This window comes from Macrobrachium rosenbergii, chromosome 50 (genome assembly GCF_040412425.1).
Source record: "Macrobrachium rosenbergii isolate ZJJX-2024 chromosome 50, ASM4041242v1, whole genome shotgun sequence".
Taxonomy (NCBI): Eukaryota; Metazoa; Arthropoda; class Malacostraca; order Decapoda; family Palaemonidae; genus Macrobrachium; species Macrobrachium rosenbergii.
In genome coordinates, this window is record NC_089790.1 from 36799207 (window position 1) to 36821350 (window position 22144).

At 36.0% G+C, this 22144-nt stretch overlaps 1 protein-coding gene across 1 annotated transcript in view; it reads right to left on the reverse strand.

The window, feature by feature from the left end:
* LOC136832837 (uncharacterized) overlaps window positions 1–22144 on the reverse strand; it is a 305259-nt gene that overhangs the window by 247111 nt on the left and 36004 nt on the right. The window contains exon 2 of the mRNA XM_067094488.1: window positions 11652–12549. Coding sequence (XP_066950589.1) covers window positions 11652–11778 — 127 coding nt within the window. The 5' untranslated portion in view covers window positions 11779–12549. The remainder of the gene's footprint in view (window positions 1–11651; window positions 12550–22144) is intronic.

Below are 22144 nucleotides of genomic sequence, written 5' to 3' on the forward strand. Positions count from 1 at the left end.
CCAAGAAGTAACATTGTATCCCGCAGAAGGTTCTCACCGAATGCTCGGTATTAATCAACGAAGCGACCCCAAAAAGGAATTCCTAAATTGCGTAATATGATACCCTCTGCGGCCATCTTGCTGTACTTCTCTCGCGGATGCATCAAGGTTTTATCTCACATCCCCACCTGGTTCTTTTGAACTGAATTGAATATAGAATTTAGGCCAAAGGTCAAGCACTGGGACCTATGAAGTCATTCAGTGCTGGAGCGGAAATTGACAGTAAAAGGTTTGCAAGGTGTAACAAGAGGGAAACATCGCAATTGCACTGTGACTCAATTATTAGGAGAGGGTGGAAAGCAAGATGGAAGAAAGAAAATATGAATGGAGGTAGTGTAAAAGGAACGAAAGGGGTTGCAACTAGGGGCCGAAGGCACGTTGCAAAGAACCTTAAGTAATGCCTACAGGGCACCGCATGAGGTGCACTGACGGCCCTACTCCCCTACGGGGCCCACCTGGCTCTCGATCGCTATTTTCTTCTCGCCCAGATGTGACATAATCGGGAATTCCAGCTGTTTCGGAATGCTGTGGGGTGCAATCAAATTGCTGTCATTTATTTTGTAAGTGAAAAACCGTATGGAAATGGAGTCGCCATTACTGAAGGCAACCGCCATGAGAAATTGAAGGCATTCTACGAATTTTCACAAGTGCAATTTTTCTCAATTAGAATCGTTCATGAATATTTCAATAGACAGTCATTGTTATTTCAGTAAACTGCGTCTTCTCTGAAATGGGATAAATCGTGCTTCCCATTCTGAACAGAACAAATAGCGTTATGAGAAGCTTTGTGCAACGGAAAGGAAACTTGAAAAACTGCCACGAAAACACTTCCGTCTGTGTGGGGTCGCTTGTTTGCTTGCACCTGGTGAGGCTTATTGATGCCGTACCTGAACGTGTGAACGTGTCGATATTGCAAGGCTTCAACGGTGCAACGCCGACGGTGAGTCACTGCAACAGTTATATATCTCTCCTTTTTCATTTTTTACACACAAACGCTACAGCGTCTTGAGCGTCTTAGCTGACAGCTATCCATAGCACCTTAGTATTTAGGTTAGCTTAACCTTGTATTTAACCTTGTTAAGGCAGAACCATAAGTAAGCAATTTTCGCTTACGAGATTTTCTATAGGATGCACCACTCATTGACAGACACCGTTAAGGCTCGCCGAATATGGGCAGATTATAGCAACTAATGTTCTGCGGCGCAAGTAGAGCGCGAGTCAGAAGCTAAACTCCTTTCGTACAAGGTGGAATTTTTTACCTAAAACGACAGGCATCGTGTGTGTCTGAGTATGACTGCCTTGTTTTCCCTTCAGTGGAATCCATTCATTTCTTGTTTTTCCCTTACCAGAATTCAATTTACATAAATCTATCACCTTTCCGGTTTTCACTGAACCTTGTCCATCATACATGTCATATTTTTCCCGGTTTACAGAGGTTTATTCTAATTTTCGCAATACTCACATATTTCATATCTCATCCTCCTCATTTTGTTGCTATACCCAATTCTTTCGATTTCTGTTAGGATCTCGCTCTGATATCAATTTCTAACTTTTACGTCGCACAGAACGCTTGCTTTTTCGAAATGTGATACTTTTCCTGTTATACATCTCGTTTTTTTAACTTTTTATAAAATTCCCTACACTACGAATTTGTTAATTTTCTTCTCTGCATAATTTTTTCCCAATACTATAGATCTGTCTTTATCAACACGGTGTCGCGATAGACTGCACTATACGCAACTACTTCCAATGAATTCAAGCTTCCAAATCAATGCTTTTAACTGAAAATGGTAATAATATACATTAAGCTCACGAATGACATACACGCAATATTGCATGTATGTACATCACACTGGGAGCGTAAAATTAAAGCCATCATTTTTGCAACAGCCAAGCGCAAAGGAAAATACGCCTTACGATGTAGATGACTTATTCATTTCAGGTTATATACATTATAGAAATATATATATATATATATATATATATATATATATATATATATATATATATATATATATATATATATATATATATATATATATATATATACATATACATACATACATACATACATATATATAGACATACATATATATATATAGACATAACATATATTTATATATTTATAGTATATATATATATATATATATATATATATATATATATATATATATACTTATTTATATCAAAATATATATATAATATACAAAAATAATTTCATATCAACAAATATTAAGTTCAAAAATAATTTTGCAATCCAATATAAGGGAATAATCACAAGTGATAAAGGCAGAAGACCTGGCCTAGATTCGAACCTGAGTCTTTGGTTTACATACAGTATTAGACAATCGACTTCAACTTTTTGCCTATTAATACATATGTATATATATATATATATATATGTTTATATATATATATGTATGTATGTATGTATGTGTATACTGTATATATATATATATATATATATATATATATATATATATATATATATATATATATATATTTATATATGTATATATATATATATATATATACATACATATGTATATATATATATATATATATATATATATATATATATATATATATATATATATATATATATTACATGCAATGGATTCTTGAGCGCTCAGAAACACTTTATGCACAAGAATTTCATCGTGCCTGTGTAGTGATGATAACCATAATCGTTGCAATGCCAATTTACATTAATCAATGGAACGCGTAGGCAAGAAAGCGGAATATTCATTCTAAAGCACGATTTTTGAATAGCTAAAAGCCATGCCAGTGGGCTATGGCTAGACATATGACCCTCCCCACCCCAGGCTCTCTCTCTCTCTCTCTCTCTCTCTCTCTAATACTGATATTCTTACCGCATCCGTTGAAGCTTGTGGTTGATGTGTTAACATTTGCTAGTTTATATCCTATTACATATGTATCCTCAAACGGATTTAAACTTGTAAGTGGTAGTTCATCAGTTAGAACCAACAACTAACATATGGTAAGAGAACAACTGGTTCACAGGAGCCAACTCAAAGACAGACATACAGGCAGACAAAAATCAACTTGAGTAGACTATGGCAGATACAGTATATATATATATATATATATATATATATATATATATATATATATATATATATATATATATATATATATATACTGTATATACTGTATATATATATATATATATATATATATATATATATATATATATATATATATATATATATATATATGTGTGTGTATAAGGACGTCACGAAACGTTATAACAAAATCCCCCCTTCTATAAATTCTGTAATAAAAGTTCATTTACACAAGCAGCGCTTACCGATATAAAGTACAGCACCTGTTTACAGTTGATTAAGCAGAGAGAGAGAGAGAGAGAGAGAGAGAGACTAACGAACAAGTAATTACTTTGAAAAGGAATAAATGTTTCGTTAAACAGACGCATGAGGTAGAACATGAATAACAAAGCCACCATCACAACAATTCAAGTCCCTTGATGTGTATGACGTCATTCACTTCCTGTTTTCCTGCCATGAAAAGGGATACAATGCTACATAAGGAAGTGAGATTGCAAGTGGGGGAGGAGGGAGTGGGTTGGGGGAGAGGGAAACAGACGTGGAAATGGCACAGGGATGCAACAGAGCCTCCCAGACAAAGACATGTCGTCTCTGATGTTTCATCTTTAAACTTTCTTGTATGCTTGTCAGTGTCCCTGGGACTTGATTACGACCACGAGTTAGTTGTGATTCCTTATTTTTCTACATGGTTTTATTTCGGTCTCTTAAGTTTTCCCTAAATATAAACACACACATACGCACACAGAAACTGAAACTGCAGTTCGGAAGTACCGCACATGTCGCCAGGAACTAAAGCATACCAGGTTCACTGCATTTCACAAAGCTCAAGTATTTTCCGTGATTAAAATTTGTATATTACGATAATAACACCTTAATCTTCACCCTCTCTTATCGCACACACACATACACATAAGCAAACACATACACACACACAAGATTAGAAAGAGAGAGAATAAAATACACTGTATCTCATCCCTGAATTATTAGAGATATTCACTCTGGTAGACTGGTGCATCGCTTAGCGGCTGTGGGCGGCAGGTACATACTTACATACATATATAGCATAAATATAACCTTTCCATTCAGATATATAATATATATATATATATATATATATATATATATATATATATATATATATATATATATATATATATATATATATATATATATATATATAGCCTATGTATGTATGTATATGAGATTACCATGGATTTCTTGTACCTCTCGTTGCGACCTCAAAAGTCGTCTAGTAACTAGTTATATAATTCCAAGTTTGGTCAACAGAAGCACACGGGGGCGTGTCCATCCGTCAGTCCTCGCCTAGAGTCCAGCCTGAACACCATAGACGGTGAGCGAAAATGCCACCGATCGAACCATATATATATATACAGACAGATAGACAGATAGATAGATAGATAGACAGATAGATAGACAGACATACTGTACATAATAAATAAACAATTATGTGATTACAAAAAGAAAAAACCGGTTTCAGAATCTAATGGAACTAAATTTATATAAGATACTGACGTTCATGATGCAAGGTATTGTTTAAGAACTTAAATAACGAGTTTCGATGTCTGTATCTTGCCAAACACGCCTAATCATACTTGCAACATGATCAGCAAGTTTTGGGGTACAGCGTTTTAGACTATGTAAATTAACAGGAAGGTTAAGGATGAACGTCCCCTCTTAAATATAACTGCACGAAGGAAAGTCTCAATGCAGGAGTGAACTGTCTGTGACACGGGCAATCCAGGAATGAAAAACATCCGCACTAAGGCAATTTCGAAACGAATATGCCGACCTCGTTGTTAGGGATCTTTCCTAGACGGTGACCCCCCAAGGGCTGTAGGGGCTCGTTATTGAGGACTAATATTTCTTGGGGTCATTATCATTATGATATTTACAGGCTTTGTTTTTTTACGGCAATCCCCAACGGGCTTGTACTAAACACACCGCAAAGGTGGATACATACCGGGTTAAAACCCTTGGGGGTCACTATCTAAGAAAGATCCGTTGTTAGTTCACTGTCAAACACGTGATGTTATGTTATCAAGATTAAAATCAGGAGATGTTCTACCTGTATGGGTTCTCTCACGATGAACATAGTAGCCTAGATAAAAACAAGCACATTAAGCGACTAAAACAGGATTAAGAGAACTGTAAAACTTGATCTTTTAACTGCTGGTATTACTGTATCGACCCAAATCCAATCCATCAGATATACGATAGATAACGAAAGAACACTTATCGGATACGGATGACGCCAGGGATCAGATTGTCACGAGGCATTATGACACTAAGGCGCTGGTTTCTGAAAAATGTCCCGATAGAGTTTTTAGTTTTCTGTAATAGAAAACTATAGAGATGGCTATTTGTCTGTCCGCCCTCAGATCTTAAAAACTACTGAGGCTAGAGGGCTGCAAATTGGTATGCTGATCGTTCACCCTCCAATCATCAAACATACCAAATTGCAGCCCTCTAGCCTCAGTAGTTTTTATTTTATTTAATGTTAAATTTAGCCATGATCGTGCGTCTGGCAACGCTATAGGACAGGCCACAACCAGGCAGTGCTGAAACTTTCATGCGCCGCGGCTCATACAGCATTATACGCTGAACAGGAATCTTGATTGCGCCAAAGAAACTTTGACACATTTTTACTTGTTAGTTTTTTTTCGCAAGTTGCTGGGATTTTTGTCCAGAGGCCGCTGGATGGGGATACATAAACCACAGAGAATTCCAATACTCAACAAGGAATTCGAGCCACTACTGTAATTCAACAGATCCATACGATTTGAAAAACTGTACTCATTACAGTGTTGCACGAAGTCTGACGCTTACCTGTTCAATACGAACTTTTTTTCGAGAGAGGGTCACTGACGGACGTCATGTCAATATATTCGTGGTCATTCAGACACACCATAATCAATATTTTCGAGACCGAATAAAAGTCAACAACATTAAGTCACCTTATTCTGTTCTTTCCCGAAAAATGTAAAAACTGTACTTGAAGATTGGACTGAAAAGGACTGTTAAAGATATGAAGGAAGAAATATTCTATTTAATAAGAGATCCCTCATGACGTTCCGCTACGGCACATGAGAATTCAAACTCCTGGCGCGGGTGATCCTTTTTGTGAGAAGAACTGGATGGTGGGACGGCCTCTTAACGCCCTTACAAGCCCAGGCCCGAAGATAAAACTAAACAAGTGAAAAATGCTCTGAAATTTCTTCGGCGCAATCGAGTTTTCTGTACAGCGTATAATGCTGCCTGAACCTCTCAGTCACGGCCCATGAAACTCTCAGCTGCGGCCTATGAAACTTTCAACCACGGCCCGGTGGTGGTCTGTGTTGTTGATACCTATACCGGTGCCAGACGTGCGATCATGGCTGTCTTTAACCTTAAATAAAAATAAAAACTACTCAGGTTAGTGGGCTGCAATTTGCTAGTTTGATGATTGAAGGGTGGATGATCAACATACCAATTGCAGCCCTCTAGCCTCAGTAGTTTTTAAGATCTGAGGGCGGACAGAAGAAGTGCGGACGGACAGACAAAGCCATCTCAGAAAACTAAAAAAGGAAAACGAGCGGCTGATCATTAAAATCCTGTCCTGGAACATTACCTATTCTTTGAAGAGAGTAGTCCAGACCACAGGGTAAAACATGCTTGTCACTCCATAGCTTCCGCGTTGACCCACAAAAATACTGTTAGCTTCCAGAACGACCCAGCACAGGTGTAAAACTGTAAACGGATTACGGTACTGGGGACCAAAGAAAGCCCTGCACAGTTTTCTATTTATTGGATGACAAAAAAAAAACCCTAGATAAGTACATTACCTAGCTCTTCAGAAAGCTTGGCTTCGCAGCGATTTTTCACACGAACTACATAATACATGAATTCCATAATAATAATAATAATAATAATAATAATAATAATAATAATAATAATAATAATAATAATAATATATTTCATAACCTAAGCGTCCTAAAGTCTCTGAGGCAGTTAACTTGGGGAACAATTCTACAGATTAATCAGTTTTCTTTATTGGGCAGCAGTGGAACAGACAACGCTAAATATAATCATAAAAAAGACGAAATAAACAAAATAATTCACAGTGATTCTCTCACCCAGGAATTAGTTTAAACCTTTCGCTAAGAAAAGAGGAATTACTTAAGATTAGTAGCACCCTCCGAAACTTCTACGCAAAAATTCTCACTCTCTTATTTCAGGTCACTCAACAGTCATGGCTCTCAACCACCCAGCACTTCTACGGCTTTCTTTGAAAGACGTAGTTTTTGAATCTCTGCCGTCGCCAGAGGAAGAACTTATCCTCCCCTTGATCTCTTGACTGCTTCAGTGGGTACATTTGGTGCCCTGCAGAGCTCAAGTGGTTTAAGGTCTGGGTTTAGCCATCGCGTGTGAAGCTACAAACTGTCTTGTTTCTCAAACTTCGTTTAAAAAGAAAATAATAAAAGGCATACATATTTATTTTTGTCAGTGGTATGACAAAGTACAGGGCGCGTGAGGTTTCAAATCTCACCATACAAAATTGTGCTGAAAATCCCCTATCTCCTTCCCCCAAATAAAAATGACTTACGTTGAAAAAAATCTGTCTGTCTATCCATCTATATATGTGTGTGTGTGTGAGTGTGCATGTATATATGTATATATATATATATATATATATATATATATATATATATATATATATATATATATATATATATATATATATATATATATATTTATATATATATATATATATATATATATATAGAGAGAGAGAGAGAGAGAGAGAGAGAGAGAGAGAGAGAGAGAGAGAGAGAGAGAGAGGGAGAGGCATTTCACTTCTTGCGTCGGTTATAATGACAATATACAATATGCATATTCTCAATAAGCGGAAAAAAGAAATAGATAAGAAACTTAAGGGGTGAAGATGCTGGTTTTAAAAATGGCAGGAGGTGCACAAATCAAATCTTTGTTTAAAGACACTGTGCAGCAGTGTATGGAATTGAAAAACCCCTTTTGATGGCTTTTTTATTATTTATTATTGCGAGAAGGCGTTTGACAGCATCCACAGGCTAATAATATGGAAGGTCTTACGTCACTATGGCACTCCATATGAATAAGTGAGGCTGAAATAAGTAAAGATAATCGAAATTAGTTATGAACGAAGTAGATGCAAAGTTAATGTTGATGAAGTCTTTTTAAGCGAATTTTCAGTAAACAGTGAGGTACTACAAGGGAATGTTATTATACCATTGCTGTTTGCCCTTCTCATAGATTTTACTCTGAAAAAAGTGGTCGCGAATGAAGAGAAGGTTTGAGTGGAATAACTTTAGAAATTTGGTAAACACAGAGTATGCACATGATGCTGTTTTAATCAGTAAAACTCCATACGTTCTACAAAACTTGCTGAATAGACTGCATCGTATATCTAGAGAGATGAGACTCAAAATACATCCATGATAAACAGCATAATCTGTAATGCTATACTGACATGAATCATGGCATGGGAATGAAACTATACCTAAAACATCTAGTTGATTTGAGAATAAAGCTTTAAGAAGAATATGAGGGGTCAGATGGCAGGATAGAGTTAGAAATGATACTACCAGGGAAATTACGAAAGTTTCATACGTAGACAGGACAATGATGAAAGGGAGAGATGATGCTTTAGGCGTGTCCGTCGCACAACCTGTCAGAGAACAGTAAGTGACAGTGTCAGCTGGGCTCCTGGTATTAGTATTTCCTTTTCGGGCAAGTTACACGTTATCTTTTTACCCGGTGATTCAGCTAATCTCTTTCATCATCTTAGCGGCTACCAAGCGCATTTTAAAAACTGGTTACGGGATTAACAAGTTTAATGTTATATATTACACAGCGAAGTTATTCGTAGAAGAAAAACGTTACAAACAAAACTGCTAAATAGTTTGATTTTCATCGAGTGGTGAGGAAGAAGAAATTGTTTACATATAAAATTTCAGAAGAGAAACAAACGCAAAACACTGATTCATCGCCATATTCCTATCTAGCCTCAAGTATCACTGCTGGAACTAAATAACAGAGCAAAGATTCGGATCAAACGGGGCAAAAAAAAAAAAACAAAAAGCTACACTATCTACTAAACATTAGAATCAATTTTCTTTCTTTTTTTCTGCCACCAGCATTACACATCCCCGTGGGGAACATAAACCAATGTCTCGTTTCCAAGGCAGTCAAGCATCGATGTCTTAACCAGGGACGAAGTTGCTGAAGGGCGCTGATCGGACGAGAAATTGTACCGCTGGAAGAATATGTTGTCATGTATTCTTTTGATTAAACTTTTCCTCTTGGACCAGTCCTCGTGGCATCCATGAATGTTGGGATTTTATCTAAAATTTTACATGGTATCAAATTTTATTTGTTACCACAAATCCTGACAACTTTCCTATTTTACTCCGTGCAAGTAACTGTATATCGTCATCCTCATAAATTATTTTATCTGTACGTAATAAAACTATGTACGATCAGCTAACCAATCCAAGCGAAGTCTGCCTTTGCAGCAAGGCACGGGTTAGTGAAGGATCAAATGAGGTCAGTACAGATTGTAAGAAGCAAACATAGCTTGCAATTTCAGTTTAAACCCTCTATTTATCTTTTACAACATGTATTTGCCTTCACGTTCTAGCAACTGATGAAATGCAATTCCAGCCTGTAATTACAACAGTGCACCAACAAGTGACTAAACGGCAAGGCTAACAGTAACTTGACTTTATGCTGTGTGAATCTACTTAAAACGAGTATGTTCATCAGGTTTAAATTATGTCACCAAATACCTAATGCCAGTGTCTTGTTCCCAACGAATACAAAGACAAAATTTTGATAACCAGTTCGTAAACCTACATAAACATGTATGTATGTTTATCTTAAATCATTCGATCTTTTGCAATCTCACACTGTGTTTGGTGGTATGTAATCCAAAACGTCCCTCACTGTCCTTATGTAAACTTTTACCTAAGAATATGCAAGTACTGTTTTCATACCACGTGACCTTATGCAATATAAGCCAGCTCTTGGCTCCATGTAAGACTACCTAATGCTCCCATGCAGTCCGTGTGTACGGCAAACCTACTGAAACATATCTACGTATTGTGTTTTTAAATTACGTGATCTCATGCAATAAGATCCTGCACTTGACCTTATGCAAATCTATCTAGAGCACCCACGTTTTCAGTACGTAAATCTACCTTGAACATCATCATCGGACCGGCTAATCTAGCACATTCCCAGATCACTGGATTGTTGTCCTACTGAACTCTTGCGCTGAGGTTCATAATCCCCTGCCAGCCCCATGTACGCGAAGCGATCGCTCTGTAACACGATAGGATGCGAGGGCTGTCGGGCTGAAAAGCATGAAGGATGAGGCCATAACCCTAGAACAGGATTCTGAACTGAGAATCCTTTCGGAGGTTGAAAAACGGAGATGGGGTAAGGGTGCGGAACCACAAGATCTTAATTTCGTGTTCCTTGAGTCATTTAATGTTTCCTTTTACTTGATTTTAATGACTGGTTTATTTTCCGCATGTATTATAACTTCCGACATTTCCTCGTCTCTTTTACTATATTTTTATTTTTTACCTTTTAGATCCCTATTTTTATCATGAAGAAATCCTAAGAACTAAAGAACAAATATTTGACTAAGCTTTTCTTGTCATATATATATATATATATATATATATATATATATATATATATATATATATATATATGTGTGTGTGTGTGTGTGTGTGTGTGTGTGTGTGTGTGTGTAGTATATATACATATATATACAGTATATATATACATGTGTGTATATGTAAATATATACTATATATACATGTGTGTGTGTGACGTAAGATTTTTAATAATCTGGAATGCAGCACTAGGATCTCATTATTAGTAATTTCCTTAAAGTATTAGTAATACTGGTTAAGGAAAAATGGCAAATTATGGAACATTGCTTGTAGTTTAAATAACGCCTCTCTGGCAAAAGAGCGACGGGAGGCATCTTGCCCACACTGTTTCCCTTCTAATCCAATTATACGCGGAATTATTTTTCAGTATTTACTTAATTTTCATATAATCCCTGAAAATCACCATCGTCACAAATAAATTTTTAAGTATATTTCCCAGGTTCAAACTCTGGAAAAAATAATTAATAATTATAAGCATAAATATTCATATTATTTTTCAAAATCACGTAATGAAAAAAGAGGGCGCCTGTCACCGAGAGTCAGGTTCTAGGACCTAAGAAAATAAAAGGCAAGCTTAGTTAAACACCATACCCCAATAAAGCAAGTAAATAAATAAATAAATAAGTAAATAAATAAATGAAGGATCCTATACTCTCAATCGGACCAATTTCTTGAAAAAAAAAAAAAATTCAGATCCAATATAACAGAGAAACATCCAAACGAAGAGACAAGCAAACACAGGTGAATGTGCATCAGGCAAACTTTGTTAGAAGCAGCAATACTCAGTGTTTTCATTTCCCCTTACCTTTCCTGAGGAGATGTTTAATCCTCTTGGTCCTTCCCGTGAGAACGGCCAGGTGCAATTCATCAGGAGACTTCTCCTTGGGCGTGGGCGTCGCCCGCCTCAGAGCTCTCATGGGCGAGGGCAGCATGGTGTTCTGTATTTAAAATTTGTTCTAAAAATCTTCCAAAAAAAAGGTGGGGGGGGGCGTTGAGGCGACGGAGGCAAGTCTTCCAATCTTGATTGTCAGACTTCAATGGACTTTTAAAAAGTCTTTCTCTGTCGGATTTTCCCGCTGGGAAATGCTTGATCCATGAGCCTGATCCAAGCAATTTGGGACCACTTTTTTTTTCTTTTTTCTTTTCTTACCCAGTTTGAACCTCGTAGCTTGGATCGTTATTTCTTCTTTCGTTCTCTGACAGGTCTGAACTTAGGACCCTTGGTATTTCTTCGCTTTTTCCCTCTGTTGATTCAGTTTGAACATCAGGAGAAATAAATAACGGGAAGGGAAGGAACGAAGTGCGATGTCGCAGACACAACTCAGCGCTTCATGGGGTTCCGCTTCTCTGAACGGGGGCACTTCATTGGTTATTTGGGTCGCGTCACATTTTACCTCACCCTTATTCGCCTTGAGAATAAACCTTGGGGTAATTTATAAAAGCAGTCGATTTTTCTTATCCATTTTCATTCCTAAAGCTTTGTTATTTCGGTTTAATAAAACCACTTACACTTCCCATTCACTTAAAATAATTACTCAAAAAATACACAAGATCAGGGAGTCACTGAAAGGTGTTCACTGGATAGAGCAACAAATCCTCTTAAGAAAACCGTGTATAATTCTTCTTTTCTCTCGACTTCTTTCCACGGGCCTATTTGGTGAGCCCGTTGCCCAGTCACAGCTTAGTACGTTGCACCTTCATATCTGCAAGTGAAAAAGTATTCATTAATATCTGTAACGTATACATAAGCCAAATACGTCTGCTACAAATGGCATTCAATAATGAATTGTTCAGTCGTTTAAGTATCCAAGAACAGAACGAATCATGGAAAAATGATGGTCCGCACACATTTACGAGGGAAAACATTCAGAAAACGAGCACAGCTAAGAAAACGCAGGCTCTAATTCTTCTAAGTTATTATACACGAAACTGACCTCAACCTTTGGGTCTACAGAGAGTGTAAAATTCATCCTTTTCTCTTTTTTTCCAAACTGTTACTATTTAACAGTTTCAGGTCAATTACGAGTATTGGTAATTTCCTACCCAAACAGATGTTACTTAAGAAATCCCTTTAAAACCCATGTTTATTACCTTGATAATCTACTGAAAACCAAATTTACAGCAAACATACAAAAATTAATAACTAATATACCAACACATAAAAGAATACGCATAAAAGTATATCATTATATTAATGGTGAATATGACCTAAATGCATGCAAACGCAGATTACACCGTTGCTCACAGTTCTCCTAAGTTTGTAATTTCCGAGGGAGAAGGGAGAGGGTGGGAGAGGGAGAGGAAGGGAGGTAATACTTATAAATTACACGCTAGTATAAAGAACCAAGCAAGAAGACAATTATACAAGAGACCCATTCATGTGACTTCTTGTCTGAATTCTTGGATGCTTTTTCATTCATTTACTCTACGATAATTTTGAACAGTAAAAAATATAGCGTTATACTGTAGCCGGTAATTTCTCTCTCTCTCTCTCTCTCTCTCTCTATATATATATATATATATATATATATATATATATATATATATATATATATATATATATACACAAATATATATATATGTATATATATATATATATATATATATATATATATATATATATATATATATGTAATGATCTCATCAAAAATAAGCTTGCCTACCGCACTTTATTTCATTGATCTTTTAATCAGGCCTACTAACAACAACCGTGGATGGCCGGTGTCGAGGTAGGAGTGCCTTTAAACTCATTTGGCTAAAAATCAGGATCCAGGATCCAGTCTCAGTCGGAGCTTGGTGTGGCTCGAAAGCTACTACTTTTCCCGTCCCCTAACTTAAAGTTTAAACAGAGGCCATGAGATATTAAAGCGCTTTATTCCCCTTGACTATGGCCCTGAACAAGGGTCCTCTCCTCCCACGCCTAAGGGTCCCCTTACATCGCAAGATAATCCAAACCTTCCGGTTTCCTCTTTCCTTTGCAGTCAGGAAGAAATTGGGTTTAAATAGTTAACATTTCTTCCTATGTCGAGGACTGGCATTTTTCTCTATGTTTTTAGCCTTTATCTCCTCAACTATTGATGATCCTTAATTAGAATCCAAAAATTGAAATATCCTGATAGTGTATGTAAACAGTGCAAAAGAAAATTTGTATCAAAACCACCTTTACATTTGGTATTTTCAATGCCATTTGTTTATAATCTTTAAGAACAATGCAACAATGAAAATGTACTTAAAGAACTAACGGTTTTTAAAAATTCCGCCACAACTATACTTTTTCATTACGTCACATGAAAAACAATCATGCTATCAACTGAAGGGGCAAAAGGATTATTCTAATAATGCACAGAAGTATTTGTATAAAAGCGAATACATTTATAAACTTGATCCTTTAATATCAAAAGAAATCTTGAGGAAAGATACCAGAGAATCATACACAAAGTTTCAAACAACCAGGTCGAGGTGGGGTATCGGGTTGGAAAAACCTAAATCTCTCTCTCCTCTCACCGGCCAGAGTGGGTATATGGAGCTCTACACACACACAGTAACACACACACACGCGCGTGTACAAATGGCTGGCGCGCTCTGGCAAAGACTGCGGAAGATATTATGTAAAAGTGTCGCTAAAATTTCTGCTTCCATTTATACAATACGCAAGCATACAGCAACATATTTTCGTATGCATTTAACATGTGTGATGTCTCCTTATGAGGTTACCCGTAAGACAGGGCAAAGACATTTGTATTGGCATTTCCTCTGCTATCTCTCAACTCCTTTACTTCAGACAAAAACCACTTTACATTTGGCTTCCTTAATCGATATAAAAGCCATATACTTTTTTCTAAATATAGATTCATTTCGGTCTTGATCAAACGATATATATATAAGTTTCACATACCGGGTAAAAACCCTAAATCTATACACACACGCGCGTGTACAAATGGCTGGCGCGCTCTAAAGACTAAGATATTATATATATTTATATATATATATATATATATATGTCTCCTCATGAGGTTATATGTATATATATTTATTCAGACGCACGGCTTTTAATATATATATATATTCATATATATATATATATATATATATATATATATATATATATATATATATATATATATATATATATATATATATATATATATATATATATATATATATATATCAGATTGGTTTGATTTACCTGGCGTCCCTACTGATAAGAGATGACAAACGGCAGCAACCAAAGCAAAAACACTTGACGCAGCAGGCAGAGCACAGCAGAGAAAAAGACGCGAAAACGTGAGAAATCAAAGAGTAGATAAAGTGGTGTCAAGAATTGAGACTGCAATTTCAAGGGTGACATTTTCAAGAAGCCTGATCCGATGACAATCCAGGTTAGAAAATGACATAATTTAGATAGAGTAACGTAGCGCAATTACCTTTACAGGTGATTTCCAGTTGTTTATCAAGACCACTACACCAAACAATACAGACTACTGCGATGTTTTGTTGTTGCTTTTATATATATATATATATATATATATATATATATATATATATATATATATATATATATATATATATAAATGTCGTTTAATATAAATATGCAAGAGTATCTCCGATGGAGAATTATCACCGAAGGGGAATTTATATAAGTGATAAATGAATAAGTACCACAAATCCCATTCAGCGACTCAGTAGACGTTACCACCGCGCGGTGGTAACGTCTACTGAGTCGCTGAATGGGTCCATGTCAAGGTGGTAACGTCAAGTCGCTGAATGGGTCCATGTCAAGGGTTCGCGTCCCAGTGGTTATTTATCAATATAAATTCCCTTCGGTGATAGCATCAGATACTCGAGGTAACATTTGATATTAAATTTGAAATTTATTATTATATATATATATATATATATATATATATATATATATATATATATATATATATATATATATATATATATATTATATATAATTTATATGCAAGAGGTGTAAAGTATTTGCGTAACAAATCTTTCAAATGCCCAAAGCCTTCAAATTATCATAAAAATAGGTTATAAAGTTGCAAGCATCAGTGGGTAACATTCTACAAATTAAATTTATTATTCTTGTTCTTTAAAAACAATGTATAGGGCTCTAATTATTTTTCGTGAACAGATTAACCTGAATGTACAGTTCTTGGAAAAAAGTAAATGAAGATCACCCAGCGTCTAGGAGTGAAATTTTTTCAAAGGCAAAATGAATATTTAAAAGTGAAGAACAAGTTTTTCGTTGTTCTTTTTAGAGTCAAAGACTCGGTTATTCCAGGATGGGGTCATAAAGCCAACAGATGGAGTTCTGTGATCTTGGCTTGTAAGGAATAAAACCAGTGAGTGATGGATTGCAGAAATGATAAGATTAGTGAAGGAAAGAGAAAATATTTGAGGAGAAATGGCAAGACAGAATGGTCGTTCATGTACAGGAATGCAGATTGACAGATGAGGTGGTTAAGAGGAAAGTGAGAGAGAAAAAGGCATATAATAAATAAAAGAGGGAGATGGTGAGCAAAAACTTTATGAAGCTGAGCTACAAAGAATTAAATGCAAATAGAAAGGTTAATGACTATACGCAAATGAAGAGGTGCCATCTGAAGAAAATACACCCCTAGGTCGATGGAGTCAGCATTTAAAGATTTGTTGAATACGGACGACAGAAGAGGCAGAGCTCATTGCTGCAAGAGAATGTTTTAGGGACTTACTGTTGGGGATGTAAGGACAGCAGTTAAGAGGTTCAAAAGTGAAAAAACAACACAAGGTGATGGGACTACAATGAGTTCCTCTGATGATAGTGCAAGTGTGGTTGAATGGTTGGTTAGGGAGTGCCAGTTATGTATGGATGGGGGATAGGGCCCGAAGGAATGGGTGAGAAGAATAATTGTACTTTGTTTTACGGTGTGATCAAACAGACTGTAAGCATTAGGCTATGGGAACAAAACTTTACTTGGAATAAAGGGAAGGTGTAAGGCAAGACTAAGACACACGTGACAGAAGGACCAGTGGTTCAAGAAAACCAGGGAATCAGACAAGGTAGGAGGTGTACACAAGTGTTTTATTTTTAAACATTCGTTTCACAAGTTCGAGATGAAAGGTTAAAAGCTGTAAGTAGCACACATGAACCCAAAATAAAGTTTATGACAGGAATGACTGGCAAGTATTGTGGAGGGTGTTCAGGATGTTGTTGAGAACAATAAGTTATTATGGAAGTAAAGTGTGTATTAAATGACGTAGGTGGGAATGACTGGCTTTGTGTAGAAATGGGTATGAGTCAAGGGTGCACGATGTTGCCGTGGGTCTTGAATGGGGTGTGAAATCTTATATTTGTAGATGACAATGTACTGGATGATAATGTAATGATTAGGATAGTGAAAAGAAACTGCAGAAACTCGGGAAAGAGGTTGAAAATGTTTGCAAGATGAGAAAATTGAGAATAAATGTGAGCAAGAATATGGATAGGATGGTAAAATGAAACCTGGAAGATGGAGCAATAAATGTGAATATAATATGAATGGTAGAGGAACGGAAGTAGTAGATTCGTGTAGGTATTTGCCTGTAAATAACTATACCTAAAGATGGGATACGAGAAGAGCTGAGACACAAAATAGGTGAAACAAGGAAGGTAGCAGAATGTGTGCTACAGAATGGAAGGAAACTTGGAATGCCTTTGAAAGCCAAAACTGGAATTTACGAAGGGAATGTTGACCTCTCCTATATGAAAGTAAATTGTGGATGTTGAATATAAATTAAAGAGAAAAGCTTGAATCTGTAGGGGTGAACTTTTTTGCATAGTGACAAAAAAATGAAAGAGTGAGCAATGTACAGATAGCTTATGTAGAAGTGGTAAGAAGGTTAATGTAGGTGAAAGGATGGATAAGGATGAAAAAGGATGCTCTGTGAAGATTTGGTAACGTGGAAACAATGGACAACGCTAGGTGGGCACTAAGTTTGTACACTTCGGAAGTGTTAGAAAGGAGAAGAGAAGATCCTGAAAATTCTGGAGACATGTCATGAAAGAGACATTGGAGAGGAAGAGCTTCAGCACATTAGAAGTGACAGAGTACATGCAAGAGGGCTCAGCGTGTAAGAGTTTGATGTGCTGCTGATGAACATCCTATTTAGTAGTGGAATTTTCAGCACAAGGGGTTCATCAATGATTTGGTAGTTTTAGTACGAATGTAGCATTTTTTTTTTTTTTTTTTTTGCTTTTCTCGGGAACCATCCTCTTCTAAGGGAAACGGATTAACATTATATATATATATATATATATATATATATATATATATATATATATATATATATATATATATATATATATATATATATATATATATATATATATATGATGTTACAGTAAGACTGTGAAACCAGGGAATTCGTGAAATCACTTAATTCACTTAGGAACATTTGATCCCCGAGGGGCTAGTATTAAACAAACAGCGAAACACATTTAATCCCCGAGGGGCTAGTACTAAACAGCAAAACACATTTGATCCCCTGAGTGGCTAGTACTAAACACAGCGAAACCAGTTTAGATGAATCTCTGTTTCGCTTTGTTTAATACTAGCCCCTCGGGGATCAAATGTCCCTAAATGCATTTGATCCCCTAGTAGCTAGTACTAAATACAGTGAAACACATTTTGATTCCCGAGGGGCTAGTACTAAATATGGCAAAACAGTGTAGATGGTTTCGCCACCATGTTTAGTACTAGCCCTTGGGGATCAAATGTCCCTAAGTGGATTGGTGACTTCACGACTTCCCTGAAAATTTCAGGGATTTCATGAAACCAATGGTTTCACAGTTTTACTGTAAAACACACACACACACGTATATACATACAGTATATATATAAAATATGATTATATATATGTTTATTTTATATATTACACAATATACCGATACCACGTTATATAAATAATTTCTATATAAATAAATATATATACTGGCCGGTCGGAGAATCGATATATATATATATATAACCCTGCCATATTATATAAATATATATATATATATATATATATATATATATATATATATATATATATATATATATATATCACCCACCTCTCTAATGGCTTAATGGTCATAATCACTGTGCTTTCGTTGTTTCAGAACCAGGTGGCAGTTCGAATCCCACTGGTGACAAGAGGCTCATTGCTAATAATTTCCCCTGGATGTAAGTTGTTCCAGAGTTATAGTGAATTGTACATTAAACAAAATTAGTGGCTTAACATTTGTGAATATAAAAAAATGTACCGGTGAATGTGACAAATATACTGTGCAGTATATATATATATATATATATATATATATATATATATATATATATATATATATATATATATATATATATATATATACTGTATATGTATTTATATAATATATATATGTGTGTGTGTGTATGTGTGTGTACGTGTGTGTGTGTGTATGAGGGAGAGACAGAGAGGTTTTGGGTACTATATTACGTATCCATATTCATATTCGTTTATAAGAGTGTGCGTCTGAACCTCGGGGCTAGCACGGAGGATTGTGAAACCCTATTACACTCATCAGCCAAAAAATATACTTCCATTACGAAGCCAGAGCAAGAGGACACAGACACTTCAGAGCTCAAGTTTTTTATTATCAATTCGGGGCTATCTTATCGCTTATAAGAACGCTATTACGTCAGGGATTCCGTTTTAAGCATTTTTTTTTAACGATCCATCATCATCATCATCATCATCATCATCATCATCGCCTCCAACGCTGTGGGACTCAAAGGACCTGTGTGAATTCAGCCACTCTTGTCTTCTTTGTGCTTTATTTTTTGCAAATTTTGCCGGGGGCGGCGCGGAGGACAGGGTATCTCCATTTCCCCTAATTCATTAGTTCAAGGATTAGGCCGAGTCATTCGTTTGCCGAGTCCTGAGTCTTAACAAGATCTGAGTCAAGGCAAAATAATAAGTTTGTGACCTAATTAAGGAAGGACTTTAGTACTAAAATACTACTGTGGTTTTTTTTTTTTTTCAGACAAGATAAAAGAAAACTAGACAACGGATGGAGTGGACGTGACCAATCGCTATCGCGCACCTACATTACATCAGCAACCAGTAATTGTCACATTCAAGATACGATAAAACTACGCACAGGAATGTCAAATTTGAAGAGTTTAGTCAATTTTCAGCTATAACAAAATAATTCGGGATGCTCGTTAATCAGTGACGATAAGTAGTTTTACCAATAAATAAATGAGTTTTCTTATATCTACAGTATATAGCAAACGCTATACGATGCCATCATAAAAACAGTGGACCGAAGGTACCAATGTTCACTCGCAATTTGAGGCACGGCGTAATGCATTACAACAAAAGGGAACTTGACGAAAGACGACTCACAGCTGAGGGTGGGGAAAGTGACGGAGAACTGTCGATATACTGTGCTTGTCTTTGAGAAATATATGGGAAACGGCCTTCGCAAATGTCATTGCATGAACAGAGGTGCAATCTGACAGACACGCCAATGCTTTGTGAATCGTTGAGTGGGCGTGTTGTGGACATTCTTGATCATATCTCGCAGAGTTATTACTCAACTTTGCCGCGCTTTAAATGCTCTTATCGCGCGTTATCGAATGGCACGTTAAGGAGCTTACTTCATAATTATAAATAAAGATCTATCCTTTTAACCCTCGCCAGACAAGAAATAAGCGTTAATATTTGTCTCAGATGTTCCCCCTGCGTCCCCGTTTTTTTTTTCTCTCTTTTTTTGTTTGTTTGTTAGTTTGTAATGACTGATTAATTGATGAAATTGAGACTGTCAAAGCAAACACTGAAGGGGCACTTTCAGCCATTCAGCGTTTAAGACAGTAAAGAGGGGGTTGGAGTGGTTGGACGGCAAAATAAGAATGATTAAAAAAATAAAGAAAATAATGTACAATGATCTAAAGGTGGAATTGGTAGAAACCCCACGGTTGAACTAAGAAGTAATAGTTGGAGGTGTTGGACAGCAAGACTAAGGAAAGGAAGCAGCAAAGGAGGTAAAGCAATAGGCAAAAAAAAAAAAAAATTTTAAATAAATTTTAAAACACGCTTTTATCAAAATGCACTAAAGAGTACTAAATCATTTTTTGATACACACCAGGAGTTTCTTACAAATAATCATGTCTACAAAAATAAAAGCGTGGGAGCCAAACATGAAAGGAAATGCTTCAAGAAATCATTTTTTTTTTCTTGGGACTCACGCTTTTATTTTTGTCGACATTATTAATTGTAAGAAAATCCTGGTGTGCCCCAAAAAATCATTTTGTACTTTTTATTGCATTTCAATAAACGCATGTTTTAAATTTTCTTTGTATATTTTTTTTATTTTTTGCTTTTTAGTTTTGACAGAAATTGCAACCGATTTATGATCGCAACTAAAAAAAAAATTGAACGTGATATCCTGTCGAGCCAAAGAAGGTTTGAAAAATCCGTAGAGTTATTAACTTATTCTACTGAGTCAAAGAAGGTATGAAAAATTCGAAGAGTTTCATACAAATCCGGAGATACTGGGAGAGGTCAATGTAGGGTCACTAGAGGTCACTGCTGACCTATTGATCATGTAAGGTTGTTTTGTCACCGGGATTGAGTACCCGTGCAAAATTTCAAGTTCCTAGGACGAGGGGAACAGGTCGAAAATTGAGTTACAAGATTTGATCCAAACAGACAGACAGACAGTTGCAGAAGTCATGTTAAATAAAAGCATGTAAAAATGGATGCAGCTAAAGGCTGAAAGGACGCAGTCAACACCCTTAGTAATGCCTACAATCCACAACGTGAGGTGTACTGAGGGCGCTACGCCCTAAGATTTTTTTTTTTAAGTGAAATATGAACATTAGATTCTTGTGTTTACTGTCCTTATTCTCACAGTAGTTTTATCACTTTCCTGGATTTAATAATCTCACTTCTTCCGAGAAACATTACTGTAAAGATTCCGTAAACATAATTAAATATGACAATTTACATAACAGCAACTTAGGTTTGTGAAACAATCCGACAATATCCTCTGCACAGCAAAATTCAGAATCCGGACTCCTTATAATCCTGCAAAATAATATTTAGCTACAAAACGTCCAACGTTCTTTTGTTAGTAAATATGTCAGCCAAGTAGGTAATCAATCATTTAGTAAACACTCATCGCATGATAAATACACTTATGTTTACATCTGCCCCAATTTCTTGTATACGTAGCGCTTCTTTTTTATCATTATAAGGATAACACAAACTTCCGTAAGTACTAGTTGCAAAGTACAAACGTACGCAAAT